The 19,393-nt window shown below is 45.1% G+C and overlaps 1 protein-coding gene across 1 annotated transcript in view; it reads left to right on the top strand.

Moving 5' to 3' along the window:
- LOC117394173 (calpain-7-like) overlaps positions 1 to 19,393 on the top strand; it is a 71,231-nt gene that overhangs the window by 28,220 nt on the left and 23,618 nt on the right. The window contains exon 15 of the mRNA XM_059013006.1: positions 13,400 to 13,535. Within this exon, the coding sequence (XP_058868989.1) occupies positions 13,400 to 13,535 (136 nt within the window). The remainder of the gene's footprint in view (positions 1 to 13,399; positions 13,536 to 19,393) is intronic.

The raw sequence follows: 19,393 nt of genomic DNA, 5'->3' as shown, positions 1-19,393 counted from the left end.
CATTTTCTCAATATGTTAATTACATAAAATACCGATGGCAAACTTACTACATCAGTGTTTCGTAAGCTCACTGACAGAAGTACCATTCTGCATGCAGAAAGTGACCACCCAAAACATATGATTAAATACATTCCATATGGCCAATTTATACGCATAAAAAGAATATGTAGTAATACATCAGATTATAATATTCAAGTAAAAGACATGCAGAGTCGTTTTCTGTCTAGAGGCTATAAAAGAAACACAGTCCAAATGTTATATAAAAAACAGAAACAACAGAATGTAATGAACTCATAGATAAAGCCCTGCGCGTATACAAAAAAGGCAAATTTGGATAGCTTAGCTGTAATTTTATAAATTTTTATTGCAGTTATTTCACTATATTAGTAACTATTAACTTCCATTTATATCAGGAAGACATCTGAGATCCCTTTTTTTTATTCATTCTTCACTGTGAAAACTGTCTATTTTGTGTACTTTTACCCTGCACTTAAATCCAATTAAGTTATGTATATCGGTCTAGGTCCCTGATGTGATTATAAGCGCATTTCAATTTCAAAAAGAAAACTGGATTTATTGATAGACACTTAACAGCAGCCAATAACCACTCTGGGCTGCCCTCACTGATTGGCAGATATGGGCATCTGGGGCGGGTTTAGTATCCTAGGAGATCTCAACTGATATTGTTGAAGTGTCCTCCCAGCGATTTGTACAACTAATAAAAAATAACTATTTTACATACCCCAAAACAAACTCCAATGTTATGTTTTACTCAATTTCCTGGAAAGCAGCCTAATTTAAAGTTTTAAGTCGGTGTTTTGGTAAACAGGAAGCCTGCTTCAGTGGTTGCTATGGAACTCCTCCCGTTGCTATATGACGTGCGCAGGGGAAACTATACTTATTAACAGTGATAGGTATTTATTGGTACACTTTCTAATTTGAAGGACGTTACAAGCTAACCAGAGTGCCATCAATCAGTAATATAAACAAATGTACCATTTTACTTTAAACATTACAAGTACGCCTGTGTACTAATAATAAAAATCAAAAAATAGTATTTATATTACTGCAGCTCCGTTTCAGCATGACTGTGACGTGAGTGTGCTCGCTCACCAGAAGAAGTTTCATTGAACAAGTATGTTTACTAAATTTAAAGCAAAATTGTCTGCGTTGATGATTATATATGATAAGTGTATTGATTTGGTTATAAACAACTAAAATTTCTCTGCATATTCCGCAGCAAATGGATTCCTAGGATCCCTGCTGATTGTTCAAAACAATCATCGGTAAAGTGCGCTGAGCACAGTGTAGAGAACTCAGTTATTGTACCATGCCAATTTGCTCTTTTAAGTTTCATACATTTTTCCCATACATTTTTTTTGTTTTGTTTCAGTTGGGAATTGAAACAAAGAGACCCTCTGTTTGGTGGTGTTTCCAAATCTGGTAGCAATACACCTTTTTGGCATTTTCCAAATCTGCCTTCCATACACTTAGTGTTACGAGGCAGCTGCGTTTCCGTTCGCGCGTCACTTCCGCCAGCGTCGGCTGAACAGAGCTCAATAAAAAAATAACCAATAAAAATGTTCAATTACCACTGATTGTGGATAGTGCATTGCTTCAAAACGAAAAGGTAAAAAAAAAAAGTACTTTTTTTTTTTAATTTTGAAACAGCGACACTGGCATGTGACAACATAGTAATGTTAAATATTATTAGTTTTATATATATATATATATATATATATATATATATATATATATATATATATATATATATATATATAAATACATATTTGTAACACGTCATGGAAAAATAACAACCTCTGATTGGTTAAACAGCATGTCACAAAGACGGCCAGAGTGGGTGGCGTCAGACCAGACAGGAATTCAAAACAAAGACAGTGGTTGATGATGCGCTGAGTGCAATGGCTGCACTCAGCGTTTATTAACAAATAAAAGGGTTGAAAACAGCACAAAACACGGGACACGGCACATCACGCCAAAATAAACAGGTAGACAAAACGGACTAAACACTTAACAAACGGTGCACGGAGACAAACAAACACGGTGAGAACAAACACTATTATATTTACTATCTTCACTTTACGTTTACTCCTCTCTCTCTCACCCGTTCTCCTCTTCCGAACACCCAACCACGACTGAGTGAAAATGTGCATCTATATATACTGTTGTGCTGGGATTCAATTACTAATTAATTATTCACTTGAATCCCAGCACGTGAATTAATTCTGTGCAACCCCGTGCTCACATATTACATTTAACCAGCACGTGAAGTGATTTGTGCTCTCCTCGTGCCTAAATACAAATATACACTTTTTAAATACACGTGAAACACAGACCCGTTTATATCCCGTGTACCAATCTATACACCAACATTAACACACACACGCATATACAACACAGAACACTAATGCACACAGGGGCGGGGCGCTTTGCCACATATACCCCCCCTTGTGCGCAGCACACATGGCCTCAACGGCCACCTCCCCCCTTAAATACCCAGCAGTCCAGGCCAAAGTCTCGGGCTGGGAAGGGAGGCTTCAGTGGGCCCATGGCTGGAAATGCTGTCAGCTCCCCTGCCGGTAGTGGCACGGCTGACAGCATGCTGGTCCCGTCCTGCAGCGAAAAAGCTGCGGGGGCAGGTGGTCCCCCGACCTCCCCCTTCTTCGTAGCCGGCAGCTCCCTCCTGTGGGGCTCCGGCCACAAGAACTCCTGCAGCGAAACTGCTGCTGGGGAAAGTGGTCTCCAGACCTCGTCCCCCTTCTTCGTGGCCGGCAGCTCCCCTTTCTGGGGCTCCGGCCACCGTACTCCCTGTGGAGGTACGGGCAGCAGAGGCAGCTCCTGCTCCTCTGCTCCGGGCGGTGGCGGAAGCAGAGGCAGCTCCAGCTCCTCTGCTCCTGGTGGTGGTGGAGGCAGAGGCAGCTCCAGCTCCTCTGCTCCTGGCGGTGGTGGAGGCAGAGGCAGCTCCAGCTCCTCTGCTCCTTGCGGTGGTGGTGGCGGAGGCAGAGGCAGCTCCTGCTCCTCTGCTCCTTGCGGTGGTGGTGGCGGAGGCAGAGGCAGCTCCTGCTCCTCTGCTCCTTGCGGTGGTGGTGGCGGAGGCAGAGGCAGCTCCTGCTCCTCTGCTCCTTGCGGTGGTGGTGGCGGAGGCAGAGGCAGCTCCTGCTCCTCTGCTCCTTGCGGTGGTGGTGGCGGAGGCAGAGGCAGCTCCTGCTCCTCTGCTCCTGGCGGTGCTGGCTCCCTCTGCTGTGGCGGCTGGGCATGTGCGCGCCGTGCTGCCTTCAGCAGCATAGCGAGAGGCTGCTGGGGGACACCAGCATCCTGCCCTTCTCCCCCCCAAAAATTTTCAGGGGGTTGAGCCTGTAACTCCTCCCCTTCTGGCTCTTGGGACTGAACCAGCAGGCATTTTCCCTCTGCTGGTGGCTTGGGTCCCAGGGCTGTGGACGCACCGACTTCCCTCTCTTCGGGCTGTGGACGCACCGACTCCTCCCTTTTGGGCTGTGGACGCCCCGACTCCTCCCTGTTGGGCTGTGGACGCCCCGACTCCTCCCTGTTGGGCTGTGGACGCCCCGACTCCTCCCTGTTGGGCTGTGGACGCCCCGACTCCTCCCTGTTGGGCTGTGGACGCCCCGACTCCTCCCTTTTGGGCTGTGGACGTTCGGGCTCCCCCCACTCAGGCGTAGGACGTTCGGGCTCCTCCCACTCAGGCGTAGGACGTTCGGGCTCCTCCCACTCAGGCGTAGGACGTTCGGGCTCCTCCCACTCAGGCGTAGGACGTTCGGGCTCCGCCCACTCAGGCGTAGGACGTTCGGGCTCCGCCCACTCAGGCTGTGGACGCTCAGGCTCCTCCCATTTGGGCTGTGGACGCTCAGGCTCCTCCCATTTGGGTTGTGGACGCTCAGGCTCCTCCCATTTGGGCTGTGGACGCTCAGGCTCCTCCCGCTTGGGCTGTGGAGGCAAAACCAGCAGGCATTCACCCTCTGCTGGTGGAGATGGGGACAGCAGGTACTCACCCTCTGCTGGTGGAGATGGGGACAGCAGGTACTCCTCTGCTGGTGGTCCTGCTACCTGGGCTGCTGTTCCATTTATGGTTGCCTCCAGGTAGCTGAGGACAAACTCCACACCTTCCTCCAAGGTGTTTGGGGTGTGTTCCTCCTGATATGCCTCCCATCTCTCACAGTCCATCATCCACAGAGCCCGGACGACCATGGGCAGAGACTGGGCCTCCAGCCCAGCATTCTCCAGGAACCAGCCCCGCAGTTTGATGGCGTCTTCTGCCATTGCCTCTTTTTTTTTTTTTTTTTTTTTTCTAAACAAAACCCCTCCTGGTCTGACGCTTGGAGGCGCGGTTATCCCACGATGACACCACGTGTCACAAAGACGGCCAGAGTGGGTGGCGTCAGACCAGACAGGAATTCAAAACAAAGACAGTGGTTGATGATGCGCTGAGTGCAATGGCTGCACTCAGCGTTTATTAACAAATAAAAGGGTTGAAAACAGCACAAAACACGGGACACGGCACATCACGCCAAAATAAACAGGTAGACAAAACGGACTAAACACTTAACAAACGGTGCACGGAGACAAACAAACACGGTGAGAACAAACACTATTATATTTACTATCTTCACTTTACGTTTACTCCTCTCTCTCTCACCCGTTCTCCTCTTCCGAACACCCAACCACGACTGAGTGAAAATGTGCATCTATATATACTGTTGTGCTGGGATTCAATTACTAATTAATTATTCACTTGAATCCCAGCACGTGAATTAATTCTGTGCAACCCCGTGCTCACATATTACATTTAACCAGCACGTGAAGTGATTTGTGCTCTCCTCGTGCCTAAATACAAATATACACTTTTTAAATACACGTGAAACACAGACCCGTTTATATCCCGTGTACCAATCTATACACCAACATTAACACACACACGCATATACAACACAGAACACTAATGCACACAGGGGCGGGGCGCTTTGCCACACAGCATCACATGACCGTGCATATATATAGCGTATACCATGGCTTGCATACTAATGAGCCGCTTCACACTGAATAAATCACTACGCACCACTACATTCTAAATTCCATGACAAACTGACATTTTATTTGTTATTAGTTACAACTACTTCCACCTTTTTCCTTTAATATATTTGGAGATGAAACTCCAGGTAACTGGTACAACACCAACTTTCTGAGTGAAGACAGCAGACGACCTGAAAAAAAAAAAAAAAATAAGTGCACCAGCAACTGTCAAGAGCAGACACATATCAGTAGATGAGGAACAGCGAAATGAAATAGAAGAAAACAATGATTGAAAAAACACTAAAAAAAACTACAGCATGGGCTGTTAATGTACTTAAAGACTGGCTTAAAGAAAAAAATATGGATATTAATTTAAAAGAAATAAGTCAAAAAATCTCAACAACATTAAAGTAAATATATATATACACTGAACAAAAATATAAACGCAACATGTAAAGTGTTGGTCCCATGTTTCATGAGCTGAAAGATCCCAGAAATTTTCCATACTCAAATTTTCAAATTTCAACTCTCAAATTTTGTGCACAAATTTGTTTACATCCCTGTTAGTGAGCATTTCTCATTTGCCAAGATAATCCATCCACCTGACAGGTGTGGCATATCAAGAAGCTGATTAAACAGCATGATCATTACACAGGTGCGCCTTGTGCTGGGGACAATAAAAGGCCACTAAAAAATGTGCAGTTTTGTCACACAACACAATGCCACAGATGTCTCAAGTTTTGAGGGAGCGTGCAATTGGCTTGCTGACTGCAGGAATGTCCACCAGAGCTGTTGCCAGATAATTGAATGTTCATTTCTCTACCATAAGCCGCCTCCAACGTCGTTTTAGAGAATTTGGCAGTACGTCAAACCGGCCTCACAACCGCAGACCACGTGTAACCACGCCAGCCCAGGACCTCCACATCCGGCTTCTTCACCTGCGGGATCGTCTGAGACCAGCCACTCGGACAGCTGATGAAACTGTGGGTTTGCACAACCGAAGAATTTCTGCACAAACTGTCAGAAACCGTCTCAGGGAAGCTCATCTGCCTGCTCGTCGTCCTCACCGGGGTCTTGACCTGACTGCAGTTCGGCGTCGTAACCGACTTCAGTGGGCAAATGCTCACCTTCGATGGCCACTGGCACGCTGGAGAAGTGTGCTCTTAACGGATGAATCCCGGTTTCAACTGTACCGGGCAGATGGCAGACAGCGTGTATGGTGTCGTGTGGGCGAGCGGTTTGCTGATGTCAACGTTGTTAACAAAGTGCTCCATGGTGGCGGTGGGGTTATGGTATGGGTAGGCATAAGCTACGGACAACAAACACAATTGCATTTTATCGATGGCAATTTGAATGCACACAGATACCGTGATGAGATCCTGAGGCCCGTTGTCGTGCCATTCATACGCCGCCATCACCTCATGTTTCAGCATGATAATGCACGACCCCATGTCGCAAAGATCTGTACACAATTCCTGGAAGCTGAAAATGTCCCAGTTCTTCCATGGCCTGCATACTCACCAGACATGTCACCCATTGAGCATGTTTGGGATGCTCTGGATCGACATGTACAACAGCGTGTTCCAGTTCCTGCCAATATCCAGCAACTTCGCACAGCCATTGAAGAGGAGTGGGACAACATCCCACAGGCCACAATCAAAAGCCTGAGCAACTCTATGCGAAGGAGATGTGTCGTGCTGCATGAGGCAAATGGTGGTCACACCAGATACTGACTGGTTTTCTGATCCTTTTTTTTAAGGTATCTGTGACCAACAGATGCATATCTGTATTCCCAGTCATGTGAAATCCATAGATTAGGCCTAATGAATTTATTTCAATTGATTTCCTTATATGAACTGTAACTCAGTAAAATCTTTGAAATTGTTGCATGTTGCGTTTATATTTTTGTTCAGTGTATATATAGCTCTGGAATTTCTGGAATGGAGTCTTCAGCTTCATCTTCATCCGCATTCGAATCATTCAGTGTTTCTTCGCCGCAACGTTTGCTATTACAGATGTGACAATGTTCTTGTCGGTCGTCTCTTCTGAAATTGTCAGCAAACTGTCAACTGCAATGTAGTCATTAGCTGTACAATCCAAAGGATTCACAAAGCCACTCGATGGCATCGCTGAATGCAGCTGCTTCACTTTCATTATAGATTGTGACGTCAGCTTCAGGACCATCTATGCAACAAAGCCACAGTGCTTAAAGCAGTTTGCAATCATATGTGCTGACACCAGACTCAAAGCTTGCATTATAAGATTAAGTGCCATAAGCATATCTTGATTGAATACAATGTTGTTATCAAGTGCATTCAGCAAATGGCTTACAATCAGCTGACGATTCTTGATGATGCTAGCATCCATGGGCTTGTGTGTGAGCTGTTGTGTTCGGCGGTAACATCTGGAGACAAACTGATTGCAGTCCTGGACGTTCTGCAGGGTGGGCTGGACAATTGTCCAGGACTAGGATGGCTTTTCACTTTTGATAAGTCATGTCACGATCAAAGTCTCGAACAAATTCTTCAAAGCGTGAACTCACCATCTAAGCCTTTTTGTTTGCAGTGTACTTAACAGGAAGTGCTTCACCCCTTTGAAGCATCGTGGATTAAGAGACTTGCCAATCAGTAAGTCAGTCCTTGCTTTGTTTCCCGTTTGTTCATTTTTCATCAAGGAGAATATTCCTGCAAAAGAGTAACCAACGTTGTTGCTTTCCACTGCTTTATTGCATCTAATGGAGCAGCATTGGCTTCGCCACACATCCATTTTGTTGAGATGTAATGCTGTGATTTAAAGTGGTCAGTCCATGCTTCGCAGCACTTGCCATCTTCAATCCCCAGATCACGAGCAAACTAATGTGCTGTTGCTAATAAAACTGGTCCACTAATTTGCACATTCTTAGCACGAGCATTTCACATCCATTTCAAAAGACATTCTTCAAATTCATAGTGTGACGAAGTCCTCATTCTTTTTCGGCTGACCCTGAATCTCACTTCTGAGACCGCACCAATAATTTTTTCCTTCTGATTAAGCCACGGAATCACTGTGGTTCTTGGCACCCTGAATTTGCAGCACTAACTGTAATCGTGTTTTCTATATATCCCGAATAACCTGAGCTTTAAAGCTAATTGAACAAGAACATATCTTTTGCTTCTCACTCATTGTGAACTGATACTGTAACCAGCTGCACTTGGTAGTTGCGAATGAATGAATGAACGATCTGTTTCCAGTCAGAGGTCAGTTACGTGAAACAAGAGTGTCAAGTAGAGTTCAGTCACATGAAACAAGTGTCGAGATATCCACTAGTCTTTTTAATAGTTTTTATCCTTTCGGTACTGGGTAATAAGTGTCGACTTATGAGTAAAGTGTGGTGTCGATTTCAAAAATGAAAAGAGGCAGAATGCATATATTTTATGTGGAGAAAATCCGGGACCGAGACTGTCTGTCAAATTAAGCGAAGGTGTCGAGTTATCCACTAGTCGAGTTAACCGAGGTTGACTGTGTGTGTGTGTGTGTGTATATCATTTATATACCATATTACTTCTAATTTAAGACGCACCTTTTTAAAACAATATTTTTCTCAAAAATGGCCTGCGTCATGGTGTTGCAGTAGCCACGAACTGGCGCTGCTGCATTCTTAAACAAGAAGGCTCTCTGGGCACACCCCCCAGCCAATCAGGACCTCCTGATCAGCTCAGCTCCTGGCAAGCCTTCCTGCTTACCACAGCAGCAGCACAGCTGAACAAGCGACAGGTCCTCCCTGTCACAAAGTGTCATTAGCTTCCTGTGGAATTCGAAGAGAAGCTTTTACAATTTCAGCATTTCGTTATTAGGCTCAGTTCTAATCAGACCCATGTGTGACAGCAGACGGCTGCAAACTGCCTCCATACGTCGTATTTTTTATATGAGTAAATGCATATTTGTAAATGCATCTTTTTATTTTTTTATTTTTTTTGTTGATGGTGGGAAATTTGGGATGCGTCTTAAATTCGAAGGAAGTTTTTCTTTCATAAATCCAGCGTGTGTATGCCTGTACTAGGCTCGCCTCTGTACACAGACAGTATCCTGCATTAGTTGTCTGGTTTTTCCAGCCAGCTTGTTCTCGCCACAGAGACACTGCCAGTGTTAAGGGCAGGAGCCTTTTGACTAGAATTGTATTCCAAATGTATTTTGCCATTGCTGTGTCTGCTTTAGTGTCACTGCCTTTGAAGGCTGCTAGATTTTTCAAGTTAGCAGACGATGCATGCATACAGTTACCAGTGGCTGTTTGAGGTCTTCACTTGCACGCCACTTCTCGTGGTACCAGAGTCAGTGCCAGTGACCTGGTTTGGTACCAGTCGGTACCAAGCACCTTGCTCGGCACCGAGGCCAGTACCAGTGACCCGTTCGGTACCAGTGACTCCACTTGGTACCAGAGTAGGTATCATTCACCTTGTACGGTACCGAGGTTGGTACCAGTCATCTGCTTGATACCAGAATCCATACCAGTGATCCCGTTTAATACCAGAACCGGTGTCACAGGAAATAAGTTAGTTGGGAAATAAGTTAGCGTTTGCCTTTATGAGCCTTTCTACGCATGCACAAATCTTAGAACTTAAAGGCAAGGTTAAGCCGTCGCCATTTTCTGTCTGTGAACTTTAATTCAGAACAGACTGTTATTGCAATCTTTCCAATGTGTCTAGTAAATTGTTTTACTCTTTAAAATGTTGTCAGGATCTTTATTAAAAGCTACAGGTTCTAGAGGCACCACAAACAAAAGAAATTCCTGAAGACCTCTGGAAAAAAAGTTGTTGATGCCTATCAGTCTGGAAAGGGTTACAAAGCCATTTCTAAGGCTCTAGGTCTCCACCGAACCCATCAGAGCCATATTGTCCAAATGGAGAAAGTTTGGGACAGTAGTGAATCTTCCCAGGAGTGGCCGTCCTCCCAAAATCTCTCCAAGAGCATGGTGTAAAATCATCCAGGAAGTCACAAAGAACCCTAGAACAACATCCAGGGATCTGCAGGCCTCTCTCGCCTCGGCTAAGGTCAGTATTCATGACTCCACCATCAGAAAGACACTGGGCAAAAATGGGATTCATGGCAGAGTAGCAAGGCGGAAACCATTGCTCACTAAGAAGAACATGAATGCTCGTCTCAAGTTTGCCAAAAAGCACCTGGATGATCTTCAAGAGTTCTGGAACAATGTTCTATGGACAGATGAGTCAAAAGTGGAACTTTTTGGTCGACATGGGCCCCGTTATGTCTGGTGAAAAACAAACACTGCATTCCACAGTAAGAGCCTCATACCAACGGTCAAGCATGGTGGTGGTAGTGTCATGGTTTGGGGATGCTTTGCTGCATCGGGACCTGGACGCCTTGCCATCATTGAAGGAACCATGAATTCTGCTCTGTGTCAGAGAATTCTACAGGAGAATGTCAGGCCATCCGTCCGTGAGCTGAAGCTGAAGCGCAGCTGGGTCATGCAGCAAGACAGTGATCCAAAACACACAAGCAAGTCTACATCAGAATGGTTGAAGAACAAGAAATTTAAAGTTTTGGAATGGCCTAGTCAAAGTCCAGACCTAAACCCCATTTAGATGTTGTGGCAGGACCTGAAATGAGCAGTTCATGCTCGAAAACCCACAAATGTCACTGAGTTGAAGCAGTTGAAGAAAATCAGACAGGTGGCAAATACTTTTTCACGGCACTGTATGTGGTAGAAATCGAGAACTCGTCGTCATAATATTAACATGTTTTTCATATTATTATTTAATAATAGGTTAACTTTAGGCTACGTAGTTTACAAAGATTACATTTAATCGCTGGCTGCTTTATATTATAGGTTTTCTTCATACATGTACTTGCAATATATTTGCAAATATTAGTGAAAGAGAAATAAATACAACACATGCATTATTTTGTATATGGGTTATGATATAAGCAGAAATAATTTATCATTTGTTGTCCGATTTATTTTTATGTACAATTATATTTGTGTTTAAAATGTAATAATAATAAAAAGTTTCTAATATGACTTATTATCTATTATTTAGTAACAGGTGTAATGTTTAATTCCCAGTTTACAAAGACGTGGCAAACTCTCACCAGAGTTGTCATTTTAAATTTGTAATCGCCGCGGATATTTATATTAGGTTATATAAATTAATATAAATTAATATTTATATTAATTTTCTTGTGCATCACCCAGCAAGGTCTTTGGAAAGATCTAAAGGCATCTCCAAAAATAAACAAAGCACGTAACTGGGTGAACAATGTAATTTCGGATTTTGTAAGGGGTTTAGGGGGGATTCAATACGGCATCCTGAAATTAAATATGATCAGGTTGGGCTTTTTAGGGGGGATGGTGTCCATATGAATGACACTGGTAATGATATATTCCTAAAAAACCTCCAGCATGGAATTAACCACACCTTCTGTAAATATATCCTTCCCTTCCCATACCCACCCTTACACCTTTGTTTTTATTGTATATATTGTATATTTTGTATTGTGTATATTGTTTTGTTTTTAATAAAAGTGTATTTTTTAAATATCTTTGTTATTGAGAAATGTATATAGACATAAGTATTACTGTATGGTATGCAATAAATGCACAAAGTATTTATAATCAAAATTAAACCTAAATGTACATTATGATAAATGTCACCTTTTTAAACAAAAAAAAATACTGTGTGCAATACACTTCGATAAATAAGATGACAACATATTTAAACAAAAATTACTGTCTGCAATGCAATACCTGTTTTCGTTTCTCAAAACAATACAAATGGCGTCCTGTAATTTTCAATGAATCTCCACAGAGAACCTTGCCTTTAAGTTCTAAGATTCGCGCAAACACAGAAAGGCTCAAAAAGGCAAATACTAACTTATTTCCTGTGACACCGGTACTCAAATTAAGTCAAAGAAATGAAGTGTGTTTTCTATCGTGTTTACACGATCACAGGCCCAGAATGTGGTCCATAAAGGGTTAAAGACTGCTAACCTGCTTGCTATTATCAATTGTCTGTTTTTTGCAGAGGCCAGAACTTACTAAGGTTACTTTCCACACTAATCCTGTTTTTGTCCCTAAAAGCATTTCTGCTTTCCATATTAACCAGTCTGCAGAATTGGAGGCTACACTCTGTCCAGTTAGGGCACTGGTGTATTATGTTGACTGCACCCAGGATTGGCAGCAATCCAAGCAATTGTTTGTTTGCTTCGGGTATAAGTTTCACAGACAAGCCCTGTCTAAACCGCAGCTGTCGAGGTGGATTGTAGACACGGTCAGGATTGTATACGATCTAGCTAACCTACCCCCACCAGAGAAGGTATTTGTCACTCCACAACTGGCCTTGCAACCTCTTGGGTGTTATTCCAGGGTCCATCTGTCTCAGACATTTGCAATGCTGTAGTATGGGCCACGCCTCATACTTTACCAGATTCTACCGAACGTAGATCAGCAGAACACTGGTTTTGGTACCAGAGTGTTAAGGGCAGCCACTCACTTTAACACACTTTTTATTGTGTTTCACTTTAAGTCCTGGGGTAGTTAGCCACACACCTTATTTGGACTTCTGGTGTTAAATGCTGAGGTTACTCGGTGTAACCTTGCAGCATATACATTGTATGAAGGCCCTCCCTCACTGTACTGTGGACCATATGCCATGGACCCTCAATCTTCTGGCCAAATGCCGAAGCACAGCTGCCGGTACTGCAAGTCCTTCACTTGCGATGACTTGGGCATTGTATCCCATTTGATAATGGTTACATTTCGTACTTGAAAGGAAATGTTCAGTTATTATCATAACCCTGGTTCCCTGAAATAGAAAGGTAACCATTACCCTTCAAGGTCGCTGCATTCCCTCAAACGCAACAGGCCTGAAGAGAAAATGGCGCTGATCTCTGTGCGACAGTTGTTAATATCGCCTGGGGGCAGAGACAACGCCTGACGCAGACGGGGCTCTTAAAGGAGCAGCTTTGATAGAACAGCCCTGGTTAATTTGGGCTATAAGAGATATATCCCATTTGGTAATGGTTACATTTCAGGGAACCAGGGTTTTGATAATAACCTAACATTTTAAACATTTTATGGTAAGTATTTTGTAAACATTGTAGCAAAGACTGTGGTTAAAGCATTTTACTTAAATAGATAACAGGTTTTGGTGCTGCTTCGTTTTGTTAACACATTTCAACATAATAGCAACCAAATGCATGGCTTCCATCATATACAGGGGTTATAGTTTTGTTCAATAACTTTTAGCTCCCCTGCTATAAAAATGTACAGCTTGCCTCATATACCGACTGACAGTTACCACAGGAAAAAAAAATTAACCACACTTGTATTTTTTTTTTTTTTTTTGGTTTTTCTTAGCACTTGGGAAGCGAAGCAGGGTCCAGTGAAAGATGCCTACAGCCTGGCTAACAACCCACAGTTCAAGCTGGAGGCGCAGTGTCCACAAGGGGGAGCTGCAGTCTGGGTTCTGCTCACCAGACACATCACAGATAAGGTGCGAGATCAACAGGGATCAGAAAGAGCAGGCTTCCAGGCCAATTCAGTTAGCATTTTAGGAAAATCATCACATTCATGAAATAAACAGTTCATGTGGTGTTTTCTTCTTTTATTACAGCCTTATCAATCACATGTTAAACGAGTAAAAAAAATATATACAGTGCCTTGCAAAAGTATTCAGACCCCTGACCAATTCTCTCATATTAATGAATTACAAATGGTACATTGAAATTTTGTTCTGTTTGATATTTTATTTTAAAACACTGAAACTCAAAATCAATTACTGTAAGGTGACATTGGTTTTATGTTGGGAAATATTTTTAAGAAAAATAAAAAACTGAAATATCTTGCTTGCATAAGTATTCAACCCCCACACATTAATATTTGGTAGAGCCACCTTTCGCTGCAATAACAGCTTTAAGTCTTTTGGGGTAAGTATGTACCAGCTTTGCACACAGTGTCGGAGTGATTTTGGCCCATTCTTCTTGGCAGATTTGCTCCAGGTTGTTCAGGTTGGTTGGACAATGCTTGTGGACCACAATTTTCAAATAGTGCCACAGATTCTCAATGGGATTGAGATCAGGACTTTGACTGGGCCACTGTAGGACATTCACCTTTTTGTTCTTGAGCCACTCCAATGTTGCTTTGGTCTTGTGCCTGGGATCATTGTTCTGCTGAAAGGTGAATTTCCTCCCAAGCTTCAGTTTTTTAGCGGACTGAAGCAGGTTCTCTTGCAGTATTTCCCTGTATTTTGCTCCATCCATTCTTCCTTCAATTTTAACAAGATGCCCAGTCCCTGATGATGAGAAGCATCCCCACAGCATGATGTTGCCACCACCATACTTCACTGTAGGGATGGTGTGTCTTGAGGCATGGGCAGTGTTAGGTTTGCGCCACACATAGCGCTTTGAGTTTTGGCCAAAAAGCTCTATCTTGGTCTCATCTGACCACAAAACCTTTTCCCACATCGCAGCTGGGTCACTCTCATGCTTTCTGGCAAACTCCAGACGTGCTTTCAGATGGTACTTTTTGAGTAATGGCTTCTTTCTTGCCACCCTCCCATACAGGCCAGTGTTATGCAGAGCTCTTGATATGGTTGACTGGTGCACCATTACTCCACTCCTAGCCACTGAACTCTGTAGCTCCTTCAAAGTGATTGTTGGCCTCTCTGTGGCTTCTCTCACAAGTCTCCTTCTTGTTAGAGGGACGGCCTTTTCTTGGCAGTGCCTGGGTGATGTGATGCAGCTTCCACTTCCTGATTATTGATCCAACTGTGCTCACTGGGATATCCAAACACTTGGATATTATTTTGTACCCTTTCCCTAATGTCACCTTACAATAATTGATTTTGAGTTTCAGTGTTTTAAAATAAAATATCTAACAGAACGAAATTTCAATGTACCGTTTGTAATTCATTAATATGAGAGAATTGGTCAGGGGTCTGAATACTTTTGTAAGGCACTGTATATAGTGTGTGTGTGTGTGTGTGTGTGTATATATATATATATATATATATATATATATATATATATATATATATATATATATATATATATACAGTCATCTCCAAAATTATTGGCACCCATGATAAAGATGAGCAAAAAAGGCTGTATAAAATAAACAACACAGGTAATATTTTATGCTCAAATATATGGGAAAACCATATTCTTTTATTCTAATACAATTGCTCAGAGAAAAAGTTTTTTATTAACAAGTAATAAAATGTTTTCTCAAAAAGATAGGTGTCAGAATTATTGGCACCCCTAAAGATTATTATTATTTATTTCTTAGCAGACGCCCTTAGGCAGAGCAACTTACAATTGTTACAAGATATCACATTATTTTTTTTTCATACAATTACCCATTTATACAGTTGGGTTTTTACTGGAGCAATCTAGGTAAAGTACCTTGCTCAAGGGTACAGCAGCAGTGTCCCCTACCAGGGATTGAACCCACGACCCTCCGGTCAAGAGTCCAAAGCCCTAACCACTACTCCACACTGCTGCCCTGTTTCAAACAAAATTAAATCGGCATTAACGTTCTACTCAGTCATCTCAGTCTTAAGGAACTGTATTGTGGCCTTCCATGGCTTCCTGTTTCACTGGGGTATAAAAATGAGGTAACACGCATATGAAATCCATTTGTCATCCATCACTATGGGGAAAGGCAAAGAACTCAGAAATGAAAAGAGACAAATGGTTGTTGACCTTCATAAGTCAGGCAATGGGTACAAAACAATAGCTAAAAACTAAATATACCACTTACCACTATTAGGGCAATAATTAAGAAGTTCAAAACCACTGGAATCTTGCTCCCACGCACAGTGAGGCAGATGGTTTGGGAGGCAAAGGGAAATCCAGAGGCCACAGTTGGAGAATTACAGAACTTAGTTGCATCTTGGGGTCACCAAGTCTCCAAATCTACAATTAGATGCCACCTCCATGTCAATAGACTATTTGGAAGGGTTGCAAGAAAAAAGCCTTTATTGAGAGCAACCAACAAACATAAGCGCCAGGAGTTTGCTAAATGGCATTGGCACTTTGATTGGAACCTGGTGCTATGGTCAGATGAGACGAAATAGAGCTCTTTTGCCACGCACACCAGCGGTGGGTTTGGCGTCGAAAGAAGGATGCGTGTCCAGAAAAGAACCTCATACCTATTGTAAAATATGATGGAGGATCTTTGATGTTATGGGGCTGTTTTGCTTCCACTGGTCCTGGGGCCCTTGTTAAGGTCAACGGCATCATGAACTCTATCTAGGACCAGGACATTTTAGCCAAAAACCTGGTTGCCTCTGCCAGGAGGCTGAAACTTGGCCGCAAGTGGATCTTCCAGCAAGACATTGACCCCAAGCACACATCAAAATCTACAAAGAAATGTTTAATTGACCACAAAATCAACATTTTGCAATGGCCATCTCAGTCTCCGGACTTGAACCCCACCTGTGGTTTCAATTGAAGAGGGCAGTCCATAAGCGCAGACCGAAGGATATCGATCTGGAAAGATTCTGTATGGAGGAATGGTCTAAGATCCCTCCCAATGTGTTCTCCAATCTCATTAAACATTATCGAAAAATACTCAGTGCCGTTATCCTTGCAAGGGGAGGGTGCACAAAGTACTGAAAACAAGGGTGCCAATAATTGTGACACTTCATTTTTTTTGGAAATAAATTTATAATTTGAGAAATGTGTAATTTTGGTTCCCTTTCAAGTCGAAAATAACCATCAAGGTATGGGACATTGCCGTCAGGCAGTAGGGATTGGCTGAGCTTTATGTCAAAGCTGCCGATAGGCCTCCGCGCAAGCTGCCGTGTAAGCCCGCCCCCTTGGGAGCTTACTATACGCAGCGCGCGGAGAGTCACTTCCTCTTTTGCCTTCAGCATCGGTAGCGGTAGGACTTAGAGCTATTTAACTGACTGTACTCACTAAGCTTAGGCTTGAGAAGCTGGTTTTTCCCCTTCTCCGAGTTTATTTCAGTTATTATTGTTATTATTGTGTATTGTATTATTTAGAATATATTTTGTGTTTACATTATATATTCCTTTTCGCTTTGCTTCGGCATTGCGTTCTTCGTGGTCTCCCCGTCTTTCCTCTGTTCTTTTATTATACTGTGTGGGTTTTTTATATATATATTCTATATATATTGTATTATTGTGTAATTATATATTTTTTATATATTACATTGTGTGTCGGACGCGTGTTGCGTTGGCCTTGGCCACGCGCAATTGCATCCTCGGTCTAGCTTAGGCTATACCGTGTGTGTGTGTGCGGGTAGCTTAGGCTATACCGTGTGTGTGTGCGGGTAGTCTGCTCTGCAGTCCCCCCCCCCCCCGCGGCGCGTTCCCGCCACGTGGTATTGCACTACACTCCCTTCCCTTTGCAGCGTCCACAAAAAAAAAAAAAAAAAAAAAAAAAAAAAAGTTTTTCCCTTCACTATACAGAGGAAGACAACCACCAACGTGCAAAATCCCCAGCACCTTCAGGTAGGTATTGCACAGCACCAGACACTGTACCAGCACTTTGCGTCTCCGCTTGGCGGGTCAGCTGACGCTTAGGCGTCTGTGCTTGCGTTCCACGCTTGGTACTCGCGCTTCGGCGCTCGCGCTCCGGCGCTTTGGTGTCAGCGCTTGTGCGCTTGGTGCAGCGCTTCGGCGCTTTGTGCAGCGCTTCTGCGCTTGGTGCTTAGTGCTTCTGCACTTGGGGCTCAGTGCTCGACGCTCGACGCTTCGGCGCTCGGTGCTCGACGCTCGGTGCACGTTTCCATCTACGTCGGTGCTCGACGCTCGGTGCTCGACGCTCGACGCTCGGTGCACGCACCCTCGACGCACCTCGGTGCTCGACGCTCGGTGCTCGACGCTCGACGCTTCGGCGCTCGACGCTCGGTGCTCGGCGCTTGGCGCCTCGACGCACGCACCCTCGACGCTCGACGCACGCGCCTCGACGCTCGGCGCTCGACGCTCGACGCTCGGTGCACGCACCCTCGACGCACCTCGGTGCTCGACGCTCGGTGCTCGGCGCTTGGCGCCTCGGCGCTCGACGCTCGACGCTCGGTGCTCGACGCTTCGGCGTTCGACGCCTCAACGCGCGCACCCTTGACGTCGACGCACGCACCTCGGTGCTTGACGCTTCGGCGCTTGGTGCTCGACGCACGCACCCTCGACGCCTCGGCGCTCGACACGGCGGCGTTCGGCGCACGCACATCAGGTGCTTGACGCTTGGTGCCCAGCGCTTCGGCGCTCGACGACGCGCACCTCGCTCTCGTCTTTGACGTCATTATGTCTGGGTTCCACCGTTGTGTGACCTGTCAGGCCAAGTTGCCTGCCAGCGACCCTCATGAGGACTGTGTCGCATGTTTAGGGCCGGACCATGCAGCATCTGCCCTGGCAGACAGGGCATACTGCCAGCTATGTGCGGGGTTTCAAACACGCACCCTACGCCAGAGAGCTAGGAAGGCGGTGGGAGGTCGTTCCCCATCTTCGGGCTCGTCCCACACCGTCTCGGCCCCACCATCGTCTATCGTGTCGCTGCCGGCGACGTCTCAGCCTATGAGCCCATCTTCCCAGCTTACAGCTGGTCAGAGGTCTCCAATTAGGCGTGCTCGGGAACGTTCCCGCAGCCCCTCCTCTCGCGGGGCTCGCCCCCGTCGAGAGTCGCGATCCAGATCTCGATCGCCTCGCCGGAGAAGACACTCCCGCTCCCCTCGAAGGGGTAGACGGCATCAAGACACATCTGGGGTGGCTGAGCTCACCTCCAAGATGTCGCAGTTCATGGAGCTCATGATGGGACAACAATCCCTCCTCATGACTCTAGCGAACGTGGCGCCTCGGGCCCCAGAAATGGTTACCGGACCCAGCGCTAGTCAGCCGATGGCTCCTCCACCAGCTCCCCAGGAAGTAGAGTGGGACGCCGATGCTGTCTCAAGGGACGCATCTGATGCAGACCCGCTCTTTGAAGATACAGAGCCTGAGGTGGCATCCCAGCACTCTGGGCAGGACGACCCTGAAGTGCTGGATACTAATGACCCTATCTGGTCAGTGGTGGAGAGGGCAGCCCGCCATCTAGGCGTGGACTGGCCCGCATCAGAGCCAACACGTCGCTCTCTGTTTGAATTGCCATCGGCTCCGCCCATTCAGTCCAGGATGCTCCCGGCATTCCCGGATTTTATTAAGGAGGTGCAGTCCACCTGGGGAGCACCGGCCTCCGCCCCTGCGACTTCTCGCAAGGCTTCGGCCTTCACCATGCACGGGGCGAGCGAAGCTGGGCTGGCGTTGTTTCCGCCAGTGGGCGCCGCGTTCGCCGCGCTAGTAAAGACGCCGACACTTTCGGGGCTGGCTAAGGACCCTTCCTGCCCTAACAG

This window comes from Acipenser ruthenus, chromosome 3 (genome assembly GCF_902713425.1).
Source record: "Acipenser ruthenus chromosome 3, fAciRut3.2 maternal haplotype, whole genome shotgun sequence".
Lineage (NCBI taxonomy): Eukaryota > Metazoa > Chordata > Actinopteri > Acipenseriformes > Acipenseridae > Acipenser > Acipenser ruthenus.
The sequence above is the reverse complement of the archived record's forward strand: the minus strand, read 5'-3'. Positions and strand labels throughout refer to the sequence as shown.